The following is a 22,507-nucleotide window of genomic DNA, read 5'->3' on the forward strand; positions in this document are numbered from 1 at the left end:
CCTACTCCTATTACTGCTTATACTGTGGATTCGTATAGTAAAACTGCACGGAAATTACAATTTTTTAATTTTATGAAAATAGATCAAAACTTCCCTAACCTTAAGCTAAACTGACCCTACCGCTATCCTACTTATCCCTATCTTACTCTACTCTACTCTACCCTACCTTACTCTATTATACTCTTTTAAAGCGGCCCTACTTATCGATGCGCAGCTGAAGCGTGTATTGTAAAATTTACCCTACTATTCCTTAAACACATATCCACGCACGTATTCGTACAGGTTTACTTTTGGCGCACCACTAGAAAGAATTGTTGAAAGATTATAATAATTTCTCTCATGTTCTTCTTATTGTGCCCATAAAAGGTTTCCATGAGGACTAGAAAATCTCACTTGGCATACTGTAGGTGTAGATTTCAAGAGGCCACGGGAAGTAATTGTTGAAAAGTTACAATTCTTTAACGATTTGTATATAAATATAGCTTTCGGACGTGTAGCATAAGAACTGCACTGCAAAAAGCAACCTGTGCTAGACGGCCACTAAAAAAAAACAGCAATGCTGTCTAACATAGGCTGGGCAGGGCGAAGTTGGTGGGCCCACTCGGTTGCTCGTGGGTGCGTTCGCGCATTAACAATGGCAATGGTGGGTATTTGCCCAAGCTAGGGTAGTGGTAAGAAATGGGTTTTGGCAATGATATGACATTCGATAGCACTTGTCATGATTTCACACTAGTAATACTCCACTTGTAATATAAAATACAGATTCTGTACACTGCAGAAGTAGGCAATACTGCCGGCGGAAAGTAACATGTAATAGAGCCGTCTCTCATGTACACTCACTTATTTTATCCGTTGTAAAGCACTAGTAATGATTTTACGCTAGCCTAGTAAATCTACGCTTGGGAACTTGAATCCAACTGTATTGCTTTCTATTTAATTCTGTCGCTTGCAGAAATTTGTTCCTTATAAACCTGTCTTTTTATGCAAAGTATTGAATTTTACCTCTAAATTTTACAAAATGTGATGCGCGAAAACTACTACTGCATCTCCATATGAATGTATCCCTACTTTTTTATTCTCCTTTGACGCCGATTAAACACCGGAATACCTAATATCAACCTGTACAGTTTTAATTTTATAACAATTTTATTGATTTGCTATACCTACACTCTGGAACTGCCCAAATTGTTTTCTTGGTCGGCCTATTAAATAGTAGAAGAAAAGAGACCAGCTTGTGGTAATGACCAATTAGCAGGACTTGAAAAATCACTTTCAAGCACTAGGCAGGGAAAAAAAAAACTGCTAGCAAAACCATTTTGCAGGCGAGTGGATTTTTCAAGCTCTACTAATTAGCACGGGTTGGAGCATGTTCTTGGCAATTCTCGACATAATTGTACAGAACCAGGTCCGTAGTAAGATGCTGACTGTCAATACTTTAGCAAATGGTTCTTAAGAATTCCTCTGTGAGGTTCACTTCAAGAGGACTTCAGCGTTTTGCGTGTAAATTACTGCGTTCGGAAATATACCATAAAAACTGCAGTGTAAAAAACCAGAAACCAACCTGTGCTAGGTGTTGACTAAATAGCATGCGCGCTATCTAACCAAGTCAGGGCAGGAATGCAACAAAGAGCCGCGAACGGTAGAGAGAGGGTGCGTCCTTAGTGAGCTTGCATCAGCGATGGTGTACATATGCGTAAACGAGGATTTCTAAACACCAGGGTTGACTGGTTTAGACCTTGTTTTAAACCAGCTGTTTTTTTTTTTTTTTAAACTGGTTTAAACCAAAAAAAAAAGGACGAAAAATGCTTTAAATCGTGTGAACTTCATGGTGACGTTTCCACATATCAAACCATCCACATTACATTTATCTACTTTTCACCTTTTAATCAAGGTGTTCCGTGTGTTTAATTCTCGGTCGAAACACAACCCATCTTTCAAATGTAAACCAAGTAGCGAATCGAGATGTCCCTCTAAGAGAAAGTCTTCTCCGTGATAACCTTGGTATTTCATAAGGATTTTATGCCTAAAAATACGAAATGAAACCAAATTATATATTTCTACTTGAGTGAATGCGTTGTTTTATAAAGAAGCCAAGGGTCTTAAATATATTGATAGAAATTGCCAAATTTATCAACTGCCTACGTAGCTACCAACATCAGCTTGGATTTGACTTTGTTTTAATTTTATTGAATGATATGTACATACCAAATTTGTAATTTAATACCTCAGTTTTAGCGTAGTAGTGATTATGGTACGTTGGTCTTAAAATTTTACATACAAATACTTTTAAAGTAATAACGGATTTTCCCAAAGGATAAGGCGGAAGTTTCCCGATTTATATATAATTCTGTATAATGTTTTTACTTGTGTAAATGTTTATATTTTTGTCCTTCTGAAATAACTCTTGACAATTATATTAACAAGTAGGCCTATGTAAAGATTAGTACAACGTATTTTTATCAGAAGTCCTTCGTGAGTGAGTTGGCAGTCGCATTTGTGACTAATTAGTTCCGGTTTCGTGTCCAAATGGACGATTTCTCTTGGATGTAAGCCCCCTATTTAATATAAATACATAGAGTAAATTATTTAAGAAAAAAAAAAGTTGGGGGGGGGGGTTAAACCAAAAAAACCTGGCTTTTGGTATTTTCAATAAAAAACATGGTTCTTGCCAACCCTGCTAAACGTATGAGGTTGCGTTAGGTTAGTTGCTTTTTTAATACATTCACTGCGATTAATAATCTCAACGTTGTGGTAGAAGATTTAAATAAGTACTCTGATAAATAATCTTCCATGTACTCGCTCTTTTTGTGCACCATCTTCATGATATTCACATTTGAATGTTTAGCTGTAAGCAGGGTTGGCAAAAAACATGGTTTTTATTGAAAAAACAAAAAAAAAAAAGTTTTTTTGTGGTTTAAACCAGGTTTTTTGTTTTAAATAATTAACGCTATATATTCATATCATATATGATCAGAAATAAGTTTGTTTCGCCTTGATGTTATTATGCAACGACCGGGTTATGCTGGAAGGGGTCACATAAGCTTAAAGCGGAATAAAAACCGCTTCTCAAGTTACATCTGAGAGAAATTTTCCTCCATTTGAACTCGGAACCAGGACTAATTGGCCACAAATGCGATACGTCTGCCGACTCACTCACGAAGGAATCCTAATAAAAATACGTTGTACTGATCTTTACATGCTCCTTAATATAACTGTCAAGAGTGATTTCAGAAGGACAAAAAGATAAACAATTGCACAAGTGAAACCATTATACAGAATTACATATGGACAATTTCAAAGTATACGGAGTACAGAAGAACTAATTTAGTTCAAGTTAGTTAACAACGATTTTTATTAGTCCAAATTAAAGAAATACAACGACTTAATTTGCATATCTGTAAGAAAAGTGAATAAAGATACGAATTATTTGAGTCCACTTTGGCTCAGACTCATTTATACATAAATAGATACCAAAGATACTTCTCATTTCACTAAATGCCTCTCATGGGGTCTGTATGACCTCCCTCTCTTACAGACACACACAAAAAGTACGGCATTTCGATGTATCTTATCAATAGTAAACATTGAAACGAAATAATATTTAGAATTTTTCTTTGATTGCAATTACATAACAATAATAATAACTTACAAAATAAACATTTATAAACTTATATATATATAAAGTTGCTTTTGTAGTATAATCTTTTTGAGTAATGAATGGGGAATTTAGGTCTGCATATAATACGAATACTATACGGGAGTGAAACGTGATAACCCACAAATGTGTGGTCATCAAGATTTTACAAACACTTACACTTTTACGAACATTATTCGTTTTTTGGTTTAAACCAGTTTTTTTTTTTTTTTTTTTAAACCAGCTGGTTTAAAGCTTGGTTTAAACCAGCCAACCCTGGGTGTAAGTCCATTTTTTTTCTTTAATTTTCCATTATCTTCGTACATTTATGCCACACTTTCTGTTCAATTTCAATCATCCCTGCCGCTCACAAAACGTAAAAGTTTTTTTTTTTTTTTTTTTCGTCACAAACATACGTATTTATAAAACTCAAAATCGAAATGCTATGTGTGTCAGATAGAGCTGCCATCTCTGAATACAGTGAACTAATTTTCTCATTACACTCTAATCCTGGCGTTGGGATGTGGCGCCTTCATTTCTCAGTTCTTTGGAACTTCTTATGCTACTGGTCATTCAGTTTGGGGGTTGTGCCGAGCCGATCACCGGCATTTGAAATTTGTGATGGAACAAATTAGAAAGATAAGTCTCGGATGTGACTCCTTTCTCTGAATGGCAACATCGCAGAACCGAATAGGGTGGTGCCTTAAATGGTTGTTGGGAGTCGTGGGAAATGGATGCTCCGTGGACGTCTTTCTCCATCCGGGGTGGACATGTACCCATCTCGGCCGGCTGTTCTATCCGTCCGGTGTTTGTGTTATTCGGTGTCCAACTCTTTGAAAATAATAATAATAAAAAAAGAAAACATAAAGAAGTAAGAAAAATAATGATAAAAGCAGAAAAAGAAAAACAAATCCACATTTGTTTCTCTTGTGGGCTGATGAAGTCCTTGTTTTGTTGTTCTTGTTGTTATACTATAGGTTGTTTCTTTTAGTTCCAATTCTTGTTTTTCCGGTACCATGCGTTTCTCTTAGCGTTAATGGTTTTCGTCCACCCACACACTGATCCTATGGTGCTTATGGGATAATCGGGGAGTAGCGTAAGTTCTTCTCGCAAGTGCCCCGATGTGAATTTGCGGCGTTCACATACATTTTTCCTTTAACACCAACTTTATATGGCTACTAATAATCTTTAAAATAGGATCCGGGCTCCTACCGGGAATCGAAACCTCGTGCCCGTATTCCCACGAGGGAGCTCAAGATAAATTTCTGGTTTCTCGATTTAAAAAAAAAATAAAATATATCAGTGCCTAATGTTGAATAAATTCTTCGAGGTGCTTTTTTTCCCCAACCCATCACTTCTTTTTAAAGCTAGGTCCAAGATCTCATCAAGCAATAGCCAGGTGAAACTAAGGAAATCTTCGAAAACTCAGATGACCAGCCTCCTTGCTCAATACCTTCCATCCCAATTGCAAAGCTCTAAAAATTGCGCTTAAGTCAAGCTTAAAATTGAATTTCGGGTTAAATATATTACTAGCTGAACCTGCGCTCTCTACACAGCGCATCATTCACATATGAGCATGAATCTCCTTGCTATTCCTCACATCTGTACATGTCCCTTTACAGACACAAGTGAAAGACGTCTTGATAAAAATCGGCAAGAGATACCGTAAAGGGGAGATTTTTTCTATTACTTTTTCAATATCTCGCACCGTTTGCAAGATTTGAGCCTACTTTAATTCATGTACTAGCTGAACCTGCGCCCTCTACACAGCGCATTATTCGCATATGAGCATAAATCTCCTTATCATTCCTTACAACATCTGTACATGCCCCTTTAGACACAAGTGAAAGACGTATTGGTTAAAAGAAAGCCAAGGGGTATCATAAAGGGGAGACTTTTTTTCGATTGTTTTTTCTCAATATCTCGCACCGTTTGCAAGATTTGAGCCTGCTTCCGGTTGGAGTTTCTAATTCATGTATGACCAGTGTTTTCGTTCTTCTTGCATGCGGTATGTAATAAGCAAATACATTACATACACAATTAATTATAATGTTAGTTATATATAGTGTTCATTGGGCAAAACAATCCCCCCCCCCAAAAAAAAGGTTCATCTTAGACTGGAGAAATGGTTATCCTTCCTTTTCCATTATTATTTGGCCATGAAACAAACGCCTGAGGCATATACAACAGTGTGGTGTTGGAATGTATAATGCTTAGGATATGATGCTTTAGTTTTTTTTTTTTTTAATTTCAACACTTCCAATGTACCCGTAAAAATGTAATAAAGAAATAGTGCCCATGTTTTTTAAATATTCAATTAGAACTGGACAATCTACATGAAATTTGCAATCGATCAGTGAAAACGTCATCTTTCTAGAGCCTGTAGTTTCCGAGATCTCATTGTCGAAAGGATTGGACACAAATATATAAACCTAGTTTAAAAGAGCTCCAAAGATGGCAGCACAATTCATTTGCATTTATTCCGGAGAAGTCTTTTAAAGGCAAAGACCTTTTAACAATAATTTAAAAGGTTAAACTTTGTGAAAAATATTTCTTTAAGTAATTTATTTAAAGTACAATCATTTAAAAATATTTGTCTTTGTTATAAACGTGAAATCACAAATAATCGTAAATCAAAGGTTTGAAAGCCAAAGTTATAGGTTAGAACTAGGTCGCTCTTAACCCTTAAGAGATACGGTGTTTTTCGGCTATTTTTTAGACTTTCAGTCAAGCAGCTACTGCATCGTCACTATTTATCCTAGGATTATGGTTCATACCCCATTTTCTTCAGAATGGAGCTGGCTTTCAAATGATACTACTTCCATGCTCATACCATATACCAGGAGTGGGAAAAATGATGTCAAAGGGAAAATTTTTTCTCGCACTTTGGGCCCCCCTGGAGCGACCCTGTGTGAACGTAGCCATATAAAAAAAATCTGATAAATAGTACTTTGTACACTGAATGTGTGTGCCAAATTTTCAAGTTTCTATCTTGAATACCAAGAGTGGGAGAAATTTTATCAGGAATTCCCACAATGCCCCAAATTACCGTAAAACACCATGATCTCAGGTAAAAAAATTCCTGAGACATCCCTAATTACCCTAGGGTCATGTCTCGCCCATCATTCTCTTCAGAATAGAACTGCCTTTTATGCGGTATGAATCACGTGTCTCCATCATGTATCTAAGGCGGGAAAATAAGGAAAAACGGGATTTTTTGGGTCTAAATATCCTTTTTTCAACTTTTAGCCCCTCTGGACCCCCCCCCCTGTTTTAACGCAGAGATTTGAAAAAAATCTGGTAAATACTACTCGGTGGGCTGAATGTTTGTGCACAATTCCAATTTTCCAGGTGCAAAAGTAAGCCCGCCAAAAAGAATACCGACAATGTCCCATATTCCCGTATACAGAGGGAAATTTTTAAACATTCCCTGAGACATCCCTAATTATCCTAGGGTCATGTTTCGCCCATCATACTCTTCAGAATAGAACTGCCTTTCAGGCGGTACCATTCACTTGTCCCCATTATGTATCTAAGGTGGGAAAATCCCGTGAAAGGGATTTTTGGTAAAAATTTCTCTTTTTCAACGTTTAGCCCCTCTGTACCCCCTATTTTAACGCAGAAAGCTGAAAAAAATCTGGTAAATACTACTCGGTGGACTGCATGTTTGTGCAAAATTTCAATCTTCTACGTGCAAAAATAAGCCCGCAAAAATACTTTACATAAACCCCCCAAAAAAGTATTACACGAAAATATAAATTTTAGACTTATGACGTCATCACCTCCTACGTTTCGATACAGAAAGGTGTGAAACCATACGTAATGTCTTCTGCAATGCCTCTGGACTTGAAAAAAAAAAAAAAAAAAAAAAAACGGACGAAAAAGCTCAAATAATAGACTTATAACGCAGTGTACCATAAAACGCCCCGTATGGTACAAATTGTACCATGGGATCCCCAAAGGGTTAATTCGTACTGTATGAGTTTAATAGATAGATTGTACTAAAATTTATTTTGTTTAATTTTTTTTTCTTAAAAAAAAGGAAAAGAAAAGAAAGACGTTTTGGGGAAATTATGAATCCATAATCGTCCCTTAGCGTACGCTCTGGATTCTGTCGTATTTCTGGCCTAATTTATTGTTGTTTGTAACCTTTTAATACAACTATCTCCCGAATTCCCTCGAAATGAAGTGACAGCATCGAAACATATTTCCACCTGGGATCGAACCTAGAACCACAACGAATCAGAAGCACGGCAGCCACTCGAGAGCATTTCCATAATAAATCTAATGATATAAATAACGACATGTTCAAAATAAAGATTAACTTTCACCAGGAAGTTTATCTAAATTTGATGCAATTGAAATAATATTTCACTTTCGGCACGAGGGGACAGTGTGGCGGGCCGGCGGTATGCGTTTGCGTAGACCGGCACCCACACAAGAGAGTTTAGTAATTAACTAAAATACTCCTAATTGGTCACCAAAGTTTCTGCAAATTACCAATTATAACTCGAATTTATCTTCTTGCGCGAATTTATCTTCTTCCGTACTTTTACCACGAATTCCTGTTTGAATGCGAGGATCGCTAATTCCCTGGACAAAAGATGCTTTTGTCAAATGATCAATGAGTGCGTGAGCACCGGCTCTTTCCGATTCACGACAGATTTTTGAAGCAGCAGCTTTCAGATCAGCTCGAATTACATCTAGTTTGCTAGCCCATGGGCTAATACTCTCATTTTTGCCTTGCCTGGCAGAAAACAATAAACAAGCATAATAATCAATGGATCTATGCGTAGCATAATTCTCTTCTAAAATTTCCTTAACTGCTTCCCAAGAATTTGTGTTGACTCTGACTAAAATACGATTTCTAGGTTCTCCTAAAATCTTCGACTTAATGAACTTCAATAATACAGGCTTATCACGAGGGTTAACTAACCCTAAAGCAATTTCACAACTATCAATAAATTGTCTTAACTTAGAACGATCTCCTGTAAATGGTTCTACAATAACTTGAATCGCGAGAAACTTTAACATATTCTGATTGTACTGAATTGCCGTCGGTTTCTGCCATGTTTAAAAATTCAAATACAGGTGCCTACGTGGAAACAACAAATTAAACAAATGAATCAATTCCAAGAGATTCTGCGAAAACTCGTAAGGTTTGAGCAACAATGGTTTCTCAGAGGAATGTCTTACTAAATCTATCTCTAAAACTATATTCACGATGAGTTTATCACCTGTATGGGGCTTTAAATGCCTAATCTTTCAACACTAATTTGCACTGCACCTAATAATCACTAATATCACTTAATGAACTGGATTTACTAATGTGCGTGTGGCGTCACGAACAGTGAGCAGGATGTTTTGCTGATTGATGGCCAGTCAAACAACAAAAGCGTCCTTTTCCCTTTTTCGCTTCCGCCAAGGAGGATGGAATGAAAGTTAAACAGATGGAAAAACTTTCAGCACACAATAAACTTCACACATGCAAAATGCACATGCACATAACACAGTTCACTAAAACAACTTAAACTGGTATCAAAGTTTACGCCGATTATTCGTGAGGGTGATTGTTCCAGATATCCTAGGGTTGTTCAAGATATCCCACTAAGCTGACACCAAATTTATGTGGCGGGCCGGCGGTATGCGTTTGCGTAGACCGGCACCCACACAAGAGAGTTTAGTAATTAACTAAAATACTCCTAATTGGTCACCAAAGTTTCTGCAAACTACCAATTATAACTCGAGCGGCAAAGTTATACTGGAACAGGAACTCAGCTAACAACCAATCTGAAGATCTTAGCGTTTACAAGGTAGCGATGGCCTCGGCCAAGACCAGTGGCGGCGTAAGGGCGGGGCGAGCGGTGCCACCGCCCCGGGCCTCACTTTGTGTGGGGGCCCCGGACGTTAGATAAAAAAATAATTACTAAAGAACTTTCTTAGCATGAGCCGTACAAGTACTGTTAAGATTTATAAACCGCATCTTCCCTAAAAGCAAACTAAGTTAATTGTCAATCAATATTACACCAAATAACGGATGAAACAACATAAATATTTGTCTAATAAAACTAACTAGTATCGGATTTCCGTATAAGTTAACAAGTTAAAGCTTAGAGCCTCATTCTCCTGGGGACCCGGAAGAAATATAAAGAAAAAACTGAATATAGATTAAAAATATATTATCTTGAGGGGGGGCAACAAATTTAAATTAAAAAATGTATGCGCATTAAAACATGAATAATGTTACATCGTTCGTCGTTCGATTCTACTGGATGGCACTTAGAAAATTTTATTTATTTTTTTCCAAGAAGAATTGAACTGATGTAGCCACAAGTTTCTTTTAAACATTTTGTAAAAACTTGTTTGGTTCATTAAACTAGGTGCAATAGCAGAAGTCCTTCACCTTGCACCCCCTACATATATACATCATATTCCTTATCCTGACCTTTATTCCCTTATTTTCTACTTTTACGCAATACACATCTTTTATGGGCTTTTGTAAAATAGCCTTTAAATAAAACAACGAACAAATTTGTCGGGGAAGTGTGCATAAGATTTTGACGGAGCAACTTCGTTGGACGACAGCTCATGGGGCTACTTCGATGGATAAAGGTATTGTAATCAGCTGACATATTGAAGGAACTTTACATAAACCATTACATTTTACAGAGAAAAGATTCTTATTTAACGAACCCAAATTCTGCCGCATCTTTTCAAATATGCATTTTGTGTATTTCATTTATAATTACAGTAATGTCTAAGTTAAAGCTACATCCCGAATTTAATTGTGCCATACAATGTCGCTTAAATGAACCCTTCGAACGTATAACTTGAACTGTCAGAAAGGCGTCCGATAGATTTGTATTAAATTGACCTTTGCTTACGTCTATGGTTAATATGTTCTACAGTATATTTATTATTAAAATCTATGTTGAAAACATATGCAATTATGAAATCAGTTAAGAAAGTGATAAAATTAATTTATGGCAATTAACTGAAAATACTATTGATTTGTTCCTTATAGTTTTGTTGCAATTTCCTTTTATAGCATTAATTGAGGAAATGTTAATTTGTGTTTCATGTCTTTTACAAGGTTCTCTCATAATTACTTATATGAATATTATAGATATTTAAAAATAAAAGATCATAATTTTAATATAAACGTATGAAGGTAATGACAGACTTATATAAAATAGATGCACCTTATTATATGGAAAGAATAAGGATAATGATTATCGAATCTCTTCATTTTTCAAAGTTTATTAATGTATTAAATGATAATCTTCAATGTGTTTATATGTTCTAATTTTGTTGCTTTCTGACCCTGCTAATATTTAATATTACGAAGAATTTTGTTTGTAAGTGATGTTGTTTGTATTTGAAGGAATAGTTAATTTGTACTCTAGAAGGAAACTATCAGTTAGGTTTAATTTTCTAATATCCTTATTCATGATAATTGTAATTCGTCGTTATTAGTATTGAGACATATTGACAAATATTAAAAAATGTGTAATGTTATAATATAGTATATATAAATGGAAAAGTAGAATATGTGTATTAAAGGTGATATTAAATATACGAGGGCTATTCAAAAGGTAAATGTTTCATGATATTTAACCCAGGGTTCTTTCCTTCATAGTAGAACTATTATGGAAGTCCCGTCCGAGGGACATCTACAACCATAGCGTTGTATGTAATATTAACAATCTGTGCCAATTTACAGAAAGGGATCAGAGGCGAATTGTCCGAGCAGTATTATGTATAAAGAAAAAGAAACATATAGAGATTTCGAGGTAATATTTTTGTAATCGGTAACTTAAAAGAGAGTTTTTACTATAGCAACGTCGTAAATAAATGTACATGTACGTAGACATCTTGTTGAAAAAATAAGTGTATGTATAAGGGTGCAGACATCTTGTTGTATATGCAGAAAGTTGATTATGTACGCTACTCATGATTAAGTATTAAAAACCAGCTAAGAATGTGTTAAAACGTTTTGAATTATTTTGAAGATTACTAAAATACGAACCAGGACAGACCCCATACAGTAAATTCTGGATTATTTTTTGTTACGTTTTGTTTCTTCTTAAAATTATGTTATTTCTGTCATGAGTCCTAGTTTCCCTATTCTTAATTCGGTTTGCATCGTGTCCTTTGTTTAAAAAATGAATAAAATAAGGAAAAAACAAGCAATGATAGCCCTGGTCCGGCTTTATTTTTAGACACCAGCCTGAAAGCGGTTCTGAGCATTAAAAAAATAAACAGGCATGCTGAATCTCAGCCCCATTTATATTATAACTATATATATATATATATTACATTAAAAATATCACATATACACTCGTGCTCATAAATTAAGAATAATGCGGATACATGGTGAAACAACGCTCTGGTGGACGGTTTTCGGTTGGAAATCACGTCGGGGTAGGATCATGCGGTGCATTTGACCATTCGGTGCGGTGCATGCGCTTTGGTCGTCGCACGGTGGCGCTGGCCGCAGTCCAAATACGCAGAGGTGTGTTGGTGCATGTCAGAGTACGGTGCAGCGTGTAAGTGTGCAGATGTAGAACACACATTGATGACGTTATGAGGGGTAGAATAATAGGGCGAGTGGAGGCTGATCAAACACAGCAGATCGTAGCACGGACCCTTCGTGTACCACAAAGTGTGATCTCAAGAGTATGGCAACCATTCCAGCAGACAGGAAACGTGTCCAGGCGTTACAATACAGGACTCCACAGTGTACAACACCACAAGGAGGCCGATATCTCACCATCAGTGTCCGCAGACGGCCACGGAGTACAGCAGGTAGCCTTGCTCGGAACCTTGTCACAGCCACTGGAGGAGTTGTCTTCCGACACACAGTCTATTGACGACTGAACAGACAGTTTATTCGCCCGGAGACCTGCAAGGTGCATTCCACTGACCATTGTTCACAGGAGAGCCCGTAAAGACTGGTGTCAAGAACACAGTACATGGTCACTGGAACAGTGGTCCCAGGTTATGTTCACGGACGAGTCCAGGTATAGTCTGAACAGTGATTCTCGCCGGGTTATTACCTGGCGTGAACCAGGAACCAGATACCAACCCCATAATGCCCTTGAAAGATACCTGTATGGAGATAGTGATTTGATGGTTTGGGGTAGGATTATGATTGGTTCACGTACACCCCTGCATGTCTTTGACAGAGGAACCGTAACAGGTCAGGTGTATCGGGACGCGATTTTGCATCATTATGTTCGCCTTTTCAGGGATGCAGTGGGTCCCACCTTCCTCCTGATGGATGATAACGCACGGTTCCACCGAGCTGCCGATGTGGAGGAGTACCGTGTAACAGAAGATATCAGGCGAATGGAGTGGCCTGCCTGCCCTCCAGACCTAAACCCCATCGAACATTTCTTGGATGCTCTCGGTCGAAGTATCGCTGCACGTCTTCAATCCCCTAGGACACTTTAGGAACTCCGACAGGCACTGGTGCAAGAATGGGAGGCTATACTCCAGCAGCTGCTCGACCACCTAATCCAGAGTATGCCAACCCGTTGTAAGTCCTGTGTACGTGTGCATGGTGATCATATCCCATATTGCTGTCGGGGTACATGCGCAGGAAACAGTGGCGTTGTGTAGCACATGTGTTTCTCAACTTATCACCGATACCGTTGATGCCGTGGTTATCACCAATACCGTGGTACCGATATGTTTCGTTTGTTCGTATGTTGTGTTCTTTATGTCTCTATGCTACTAGCGCCAATTTTGTGTAGTGCCACGTTGTGTAGTACCACAATCTGCAATTATCCTTAATTTTTGAGCATGAGTGTATATATATACCAGATTAAAATGGTATCACACACACACCACACATCAACGGAAAAGGGGGAGGAATAAACAGGAAGAATTATTATGTAAATGAATCTTAAAACTAACAGTGTATAAATCATGATTGTTCGGGAAGGGGCCCCTATCTACTTCACCGGCCCCGGGCCCCAGTTTGTCTTACGCCGCCACTGGCCAAGACTTAACTTCTAACTAGAGAACGGTGGAGTCGTTATCTCGACAAAAACTTTATAGTTACCAATCCTTTGGGATATCTCTTGAAAGCAAAACTCAGAAATAAAGTTCCTTGCAGTAAGCCTGCAGTTTATTGTTCCTAGGATTATTACAAGTCCACGAGCTTGGGGCGCTAAGTGTAACTATATGTGTGGTAAATAGTTTAACTTACGTGACGAGTTCCAATCTTTTGTCGCAGTACTGAGAAGCACAAAATAAAATAAAAGTTCACTAGACTGGGAGGGCACGAGTCAGTCCTAGTAGAAGGTTAGGTGCAAAGGTGTAACTATTTGATTGGTCGTATGTTTAGCCCAGCTAGGCAATGAACCTAGAGTCTATCAAAACACACATCAAATAGGGGAGTGACAGAACTTCGACTGTCAACTTCCTAAGCTCGCCAGCAGTTTCTGGGCGCACAGGTCCCGGCTGGAGCTAGCTTTCAGAAGTAGATTGCCAAGTTGGAAGGAGGTAACTTTGACCGTCAGTTTCCTAAGCCGACCAGCAATTATGGGCAGACCCCTGGCTGTCGTCAAGCTTTCAGAAACAGAGCGCCAAGTTAGCCACTAGGATAAGGTATGGATGGAACCAAGAGAGTAGGTTGGCCTCCGTGGAAGCCGAGAGAGTGAGAGGCAGAATGACGGCTTTGGACAACTAGGAACTTACTCGGAAATCCTGGGCTAGCTCGTACCTAAGACATAGCGGACTCCGTCTAGATGGCACGAGCTTGAGGGGCCTCAGGAGAGGGACGTTGTCCGACGATCGAGCCAAAAACATGAGTTTTTAAAGGGCTCGATCAGCTGTGCACACGGCACCAACTTACGTCTCGTGTGCATGTTTGTAACGCGTGCAACATTGCACTCGGACCGTGAGGTCAGAGGTTGGACATGCGTGGTAGTCCAAAAGTTCCCTCTTAGGAACCCAAAAGTAGCCAGCAGCCTGAAGGAAATTCTGATTGGTGTGCACACGACACTAGGGCAAAGTCAGCTGAGAAAAGTGCTTCTCCGAGAGGCGGAGAGAAAAGTCATTGGAACACGTCATGCTTCTAACACCAAGATTGGTTTACAATAGTGCCTTGGGAGGCGCTAAAGGAAAAGAGAAGATTATGTTGGTGCGCATGCGTGTATATGTACTCCTTGTTCTTGTACGTGTCATCCCCAAACTCTGGCAGAATGGTTTACATCGAGATATTACAATATTCATACATTGAATCATTTAAAATTCATATATTGAAGCACTTAAAATATAGAACATTAATGGTTCTTAAATACTAAAGAACAAAGATTTTATATATATTGAACGAAGGGCCTTCTTACTATAATTTATATGTAGACCCTTCTAAGATAACATATATAAACATCTGCAGTTTGAGGACAGAAAAATAATCTTCCTTTCTAGAAGCAAAAATGAAAAAATTTTAAACATACAGATTATATGGACTTCGTTAAAAGTATTCTACCACTAATAATAATAATAATAATAATAATAATAATAATAATAATAATACATATATATCAGACACAGAGCCAGACATCTCCCTGTTACAGAGGAAATGTCGTTATCTACCAGACGGTTGACCCTGAGGTCAAGAAGGGAGAACTCGGTTACTCAGAATAGGAAGACAAGAAGTCTTTCGTTCTAAGAGAAAAAAAAGAACACTCAACACGAATTTGTATTTTAAAAGAAGTAAATGAAATACGAATTCTGTTGCAGTTTTAAAAAATAAAAAAAAAATATTTATTCGCAAAAAGCATTTGCGAATCTGCGGCCCACTACAACAGATTTTACAATGAAATGGGGTTTAATTTTAGTAACGTCCCATGGGTTGTACTATTTATAATGATTATAAAATTAGGGTTCCTTTTCAGTAGCTAGGCTATATGAGGTGTTGGCTAACAGTTTAAAGCGGAATCCGAACCACTCTTTAAATGCTCTCCCACCGGGAATCGAACCCGGGACCCTTCACACCAAAGGCGTGCGTGCTAGCCGTTAAACCAGCGGGAAGGACTAATTATTCCAATTAGCCTACTGGAGATTAATGATATTTCCAAGTGAATGATTATGGATGAGAACGTGGAAGCAAACGGGATAAGCCTTAGGAAACCAACAGACACGAAGTACTCCGTTACTGAGTATCTTTTGACCCATAGATGCGGACATAAAGTTACGTTGTTTACAAAAAACCGTTACATCGAGCGTGTATTAATTGATCTATACAGCTCCCTCATTGCTATATGGTTAGCCTACGTATCTTCGGCACGGGAGTCCAGTTTTGATCTCCGGTGGCAGCTCATGAAGTTCGGATGCCACGTTAACTGTAGGTCTACGTCTCATATAGTCTCGTTGCTTAAAGGGACACTAAACTCAAACCAAAAATATATCCATAAATAAAGTTTTGAAATGGAGTTATTTTTGAGACTAAGGGACTTCTACCATGAGCTTAAATGTAACAGGCAGCTTTCCAGTGAAATCTTTCAAATAATTATTATAAAATGTGAGTGACGATGGTTAAGCTGGAGATCGAAACTGAGGCCTCTCAATTACGGATCAAGTATGTTAAATACAAGCCCGTAAGCAGCCAAAACGTTTAGGAGGTAGTGTATAACTTGGAGGGGCACAACTATAATATTAAGAAAGTCCAAACATGTTAGGGAAAGCGAAGAAAATTATTTGGGGGGTGAGCACCCTGGACTCCTGGCTCGGCCCAGAAACTAGCCATAGTAATTGGAGGTATACATATGCTACGGGGCCCACATGTCATTAAGAATTCTCTTACAAGTATTTTTTTTTAAATAGCATTTCGCATTAAGGTCTGGTGGCAAGAAAATGTTAGGGGGCAGGCTCCCCGTAGCCCTCCCACTGGTTGCGTGCCTGCCCTGTTTAACACTAATTTCACACACTTTGCTATTTAATCATTAACTGTTTAAACGTTGAACTTTAAAATAATTAGAAATGTAGGTTTACATCATAAATTGTAATAGCAATAGATGTAATAATCTATGTACCTAAATCTCACTTGTCACTCCCGAATCTTCCACTGGTTCTTCTGCTTTGCACACTTCTAAATGTTTCTTCAGGCGGACCACAAGACCTTTAATTTTTGAACCGCATACCTTACATTTTGCGCAAAATTCTTTGCCGCTTGTAGTTGGAATTTGGATAAAAGGAAACCATACGTTGTCTTTCTTTCGTGCAGCCATTGAGGTTTGAACTTCCGAGATCAAGGTGGTCTTCCATTCTTACAAGTTGGGAGAACAATCATGTAATGCTCCTGAATTCTATAAAAAGGATTACCATCTTTTAGGTCTGTTTGCTTTATTTTTCACTAACATATAAGATTATTGTTTAAAGAAAAAAAAAAGACACAACGAGATTTTATTTGTCGTATCAGCCGTGCCGCCTTTCTGATTGCGGGTGCACTTTCCCTCCCCTTCGTTGTTCATGCTGGAGTAGCATACTTAGAACTCTGACTCTTAAGATTTGTTCTTTCTGGAGGAAGGGGAAGGCGGCAAATGGTGTCATTGCACGGGGCAGCAAATTGTCTAGGGCCGGCCCTAATATGTACACTCATGTCCAAAATGATTGTCACATATCTATAACTGTCTTCTTTAAGAATATAATTTGATATTGATTTTGCAGGGTACTTTTAATACTGATGCTATGTGTATAATCGGGAAATGTATATTTGTGGTAAATTTCATAGGAAAAGAATTATAAATACGAAAATTAGAATGAGTAAAGCAAACTGTTGCTAAATGGACAAGAAAGTTTTATTTTTCTTTTATTGTTCTTATTTACTGCCCATTTGATATGAAATTTTCCACATCCATGTCTTTGCCGATTATACACATACTAACATTATAAAAAATACCGGGCGAATTCGTTATCAAATTATATTCCTACTACAACATATTTATAGACATGCGACAATAATTTTGGACATGAGTGTACATACAGGGTGTCCAATATACAATGCAACCCGGAGTTTGGGATACTAGAACTTTTGAACCTGAAGCGATACACAAATAATGATTATACCAAAATGAAGCTTTGCTCATGCATATATTTTTAAACTAGGAAGCAACGATTGAAATACTCTAGGGTAGGGACCACACAGTGTTGCCAGATGCAACCGAAGGTGTAAATCTTTTTCTTTTTCTTTGCGCAAAACATGTAAATTGACTCATAACACATACGTATGGGTGTTCTGTCGTTAATTTTCAGTTTGTTTAGTTGGAGTAGCTTGGAAACTATGGAGCAGAAAAAATAATTTTTCATTTCCACCCATAACTAATGGGATATAGCCTCTGTAAGGGGAAATTAGGGAAATCGTAGTTTTCATAGTTAATACTCTGAATTGGCAACATTGCTGATGTTTCAGTGCATCAAAAGGTGTGTTATGGATCTGTCTACATTATGCAATTCCTGAAAACAACGAGAAAGATACTTTGAAATTATGATGATGAAACTTTTACTTACATGCACCCGGCAACACTGCTATTCATTTCTATGGGGTTACTTAGAGCAAGAGGTATACAAGAACAATTCTGGAACTGTACAAGACCTGCAAACGAACATTCGCTGTGCCATTGAGAACATTAAGACTTATACTGTTCGTAAAGTTGCTGCCAACATGATGAAACATGTGAACCAGTGTTCGAATCAAAACAGGGGGCACTCCCAGCATCGCTGTAGAGCTGATAACTTGTTTCTTGATAGTAGCAGTGTTGACGGGTGCATGTAAGTAGAAATTTTATCATGATAATTTCAAAGTTTCTTTTTCGTTGTTTTCAGAAATTGCATAATGTAGACAGATCTTAACACACCTTTGATGCACTGAAACATCAGCAATGTTGCAAATTCAGAGTGTTAATTTATGAAAACTACAATTTCCTTAATTCCCCCTTACAGAGACCTCATCGGATTAGTTATGGATGGAAATGAAAAATTCTTTTTTCTGCTCCGTAGTTTCCCAACTACTCCAACTGAACGAACTGAAAATTAACGACAGAACATCCATACATATGAGTTATGAGTCAATTTACATGTGTTGTAAAAAAATTGATTTACACCTTCGGTTACATCTGGCACTGTGTGGTTCCTAGTGTACTTCAATCGTTGCTTCCTAGTTTAGAAATATATGCATGAACAAAGCTTCATTTTGGTATAACTATTATTTGTGTATCGTTTCAGGTTCAAAAGTTCTACTATCCCAAACTCCGGGTTGCATTGTGTATTGGACACACTGTACAAGACATGAATATAGGATTACATAATTTGAAGCAATGCAGGGTGTTTCAAAATGAATATTAGGGTTTGAAACTTTGTAATATCAATTACAATTAACTTGCAGTTATAAATAATATCGAATGAAAGAGCTACTCAAACAGTTTTGTACACACGGATGCGTATGCACTGTTTCCTCTGTCTGCCGTTAGGAAGAGCTTATATCAAAGATGGCGACTAGAGAGCAGAAAGGTTTTAATTTTGCAAAAACTGAATCTGTAGTTAGAGTGCAACCGTCTGTGTGAAGCATTTTAAGGAGACGCTTACAACTACGTCCTTATCATTTGCAGTTGCTACAAGGTCTAAAGCCTAGAGACTACGGTTTACGTGCCAATTTTGCAAATGAAATATTGCTGCATGACGATGAAGATTTTCTGGATCGTGTCGTCTTCAGTGATAAATCGACATTTCTCCTAAGTGCTAATGTGAACACTCATAATGTTTCCCATCTGGCGGTCAGTAAATCCTCGAGAGATGGTACAGTTACAACGAGACTCCCCTAAATTGAATGTGTTTTGTGCCATATGGCAGACGGTTTATGTTCCTTTCTCGCCTATTGGCTCGATGTGTGCCGTGTGATAAATGCTGCTCACATCGAACACTTGTAGCAAAAACTGTTTGAGTTGCTTTTTATCTGATGTATTGTTTATAATTGTACGTAAAATGTAACAAGTACCACAAATCCTTTAAACCCCAATATTCATTTTGAAACATCCTGTATTTCCTAGCAACGCTATTGAAACAAAGATGTAAAAAGGAGAGAAAATTTTTGTTATGAAATTATTGTTTACAACAACGAGACTATTACTAGTCGAGACTGTAACTACTACAACACGAGTTATTATTGAAGAAAATGTAATCAAATGTACAATAATCACACAATTTTGCTCGTATAGGTACAAAGAAACAAAGGATTTGTAAGTTAAGAGGGTTTCGACTTAAGTTCTGCTGATTATTTCACATATCTGCAACATAAATCAATAAATAATACTTACCAGAAAAAGAAAACAGACAATTAAAAAACATGAAAAAGAACGTTTTTTATTGAAAAAAAACTTCACAGAAAAAAACTGTTTTTTATAACACTAATTGTGGACGCATGTTCTCAACAATACAGCTGACATTTTACGCAGTCTTGCGTGTATGGGAAATCAGAAGCATCTGACAATCGACCGAAATAGGGAACATACTGAACACTCTTGTAACAGTAAATGGTCCTTGCCGTATGATTAACCTCTTTTATTAGAGACACAATTAAGAAACAGTCATAACTTAGTAATGGTTAGCGCCAGTGCCATTAAATTTCTACGAAAAATTGCTATTAAAATGTCGTATTACATACTATAGTTTCGATTTTAAGACAATTGTATAAAATTCAAGACGGCAAACGTCAAATAATGTGTCTTCAGACATTTCTCCCCATCGCTATTCCCCACCTACATTGTTACTTTAGTTATATTTTGCAGCATTTACCACTTGTTGTGGTGTTTTCACGTTTAGACCACCCTGTATATAGTTAGTGATTTATTCATAAGGTGCATCATTGCAACTATTTATAATTGGGCATACATAAGGAGAGTATTTATCTTAATTTTGCACGTTTGTTTGCAGGAGGGAATGTACTTCATGTGCATGGGATGTAATAGTTCATTAGGAACCGATTGGATGACCGCCCAAGAACATGAATGTCTCCCGACGAGTTCCCAATTGGAAGTTCAGTCAGATGGGACTATTAACATATACTCTTCAGTTGCAGAGGATGTTGACATGCAGGAGGTTCAAGAGGAAGAGAATCCGTTGATTTCAAATGAGGGAGACCCTGATAATCCGGAAGAACAAAAGAAGAATGGAGATCCTGAAAAAGGTACTATGTCAAGTAAAGTCCCATTCTTTATTTTTAGTGTGTTTATATATATATATAGGGTGAAAATGAAAGATGTGCAAAAAGTCCATTTGCATGTTGTCAAATTCCATGTCGTGTAAGACCAACAGGGTTGCCAACTTGGAATTGAAAATCGAATCGTGACATTTGCAACAGAATAGGAAGATGTGCACATACTTCAGAAGGTGATTCGTAACATCACAAGAAGACAAAAAGTCCTCTTGTATGTTGTCGAATTCCGCGCCATATACGAGTGATAGGGGTGCCAACTTGGATCGAAACTCGAATACTGACAATTGGAATGAAATAGAAAGATGTACTAGTATTATGTAGTACAATAATAGTTTACAACTATAACATCTAGTATGATCATAACCTCATTCCACAAATGTTCTTTGAACACAGTTCACGTTTAGTAAGTATCAAAATAAATCTTCCTCTTATTTCCTGAGCTAACGGTTGGTGAGCTACAATATACAGAGAAAGTAGCATACCTAGTTACAGGTATTTAAGTATAAATTATGTCTAGGTACATTAGCTAGGTATTTTTACGTAGGAACTACCAAACACTGACAATGTTTGAAGATCATGCAAACGAAAGAGAATTGCATTAAAATTATACTTTTTATTTTCTTTTTATAGGCCTACTACCGTAATTTAAATCAAAGACACTACAAGCACTTTACTTAAAACAGAAAATTTCTTAAGATCAAGTTATATTTCCTCAACACTGCACTTGGATAATTACACACACATGAACGAAAAGGGGTTGCATTAAATACAAGAGCAAGAAACTTCCCTATTCTTGCATATCAGGTGGAATATGTAATACATGGTAGATTATCATATGTTACAGTAGTCCTTTAATTCTAAAATCTATTGTAAAAATGCAAATTCGCAACTAGAAATGAAAATAATAAAAAAAATATGCAACATTTCAGTTCTTCCAATAAAAAAAAGCTCATTTTTTATTATTTTAAATTCGCCCGTTTAATAAACCTGTTTTTTCATCCCAGGCTCGTGACCTTCAGGTACTATAACAGTGTTTGCCTGGCGTGTTTTGAGAGAAATAAAAGGAATATTCATTCTTAACTGAATTTCGTCCAAAGTAACATCTTATTTTACAATGACCATTTTTTTTTTTCTAGTTAACACTGAAACTATGTTCTAATTATTCATATGAATGAATTTTCTAAATAAATCTCTCAACGATTATTCTACAACGTTTATAATGATCTCTGAGAATGAAAGGAAAACCAGCATCCTTTAATACGTGACTTCAAAATGTAATTTTTGAATGTTGCAAATATTTGTTCTGTTTATCAAAATTTATATTTCTTTCATTCATTCACAGGGCCAGCTAAATTGTGGACCCACAACGAAACTGTGGCTCTCATAAGAAGTTACAAAAATCGAATAAATAACAGCACAAAGAAGAAGCGAATATGGACTGCTGTAGCTGAAGAGCTGAGAGAAGAAGGATTCGAAGTGAGTATAGCAAATTATTGTTGTTTTGTAAGCTTTGCGTGGTTCATTCAAATTAGCATTGAGTCGCTTTGAAGTGGGAGTGATGTATGTTATTCTGATTTAAGTGCTACACATGGAATTCACGACACAGGGACACTGGATCAAAATCACCAGAGACATTTTGTGTGAAGAGATAC

The 22,507-nt window shown here is 37.2% G+C and overlaps 1 protein-coding gene across 1 annotated transcript in view; it reads left to right on the top strand.

The window, feature by feature from the left end:
- Positions 1-22,507, top strand: part of LOC145690627 (uncharacterized) — a 33,400-nt gene that overhangs the window by 665 nt on the left and 10,228 nt on the right. Inside the window, exons 2-3 of the mRNA XM_081765698.1 lie at positions 20,573-20,825; positions 22,198-22,331. Of these exons, the coding sequence (XP_081621824.1) occupies positions 20,573-20,825; positions 22,198-22,331 (387 nt within the window). The remainder of the gene's footprint in view (positions 1-20,572; positions 20,826-22,197; positions 22,332-22,507) is intronic.

Source organism: Thermobia domestica, chromosome 7 (assembly GCF_964235325.1).
Source record: "Thermobia domestica chromosome 7, izTheDome1.hap1.1, whole genome shotgun sequence".
In the NCBI taxonomy this organism is placed as follows: domain Eukaryota; kingdom Metazoa; phylum Arthropoda; class Insecta; order Zygentoma; family Lepismatidae; genus Thermobia; species Thermobia domestica.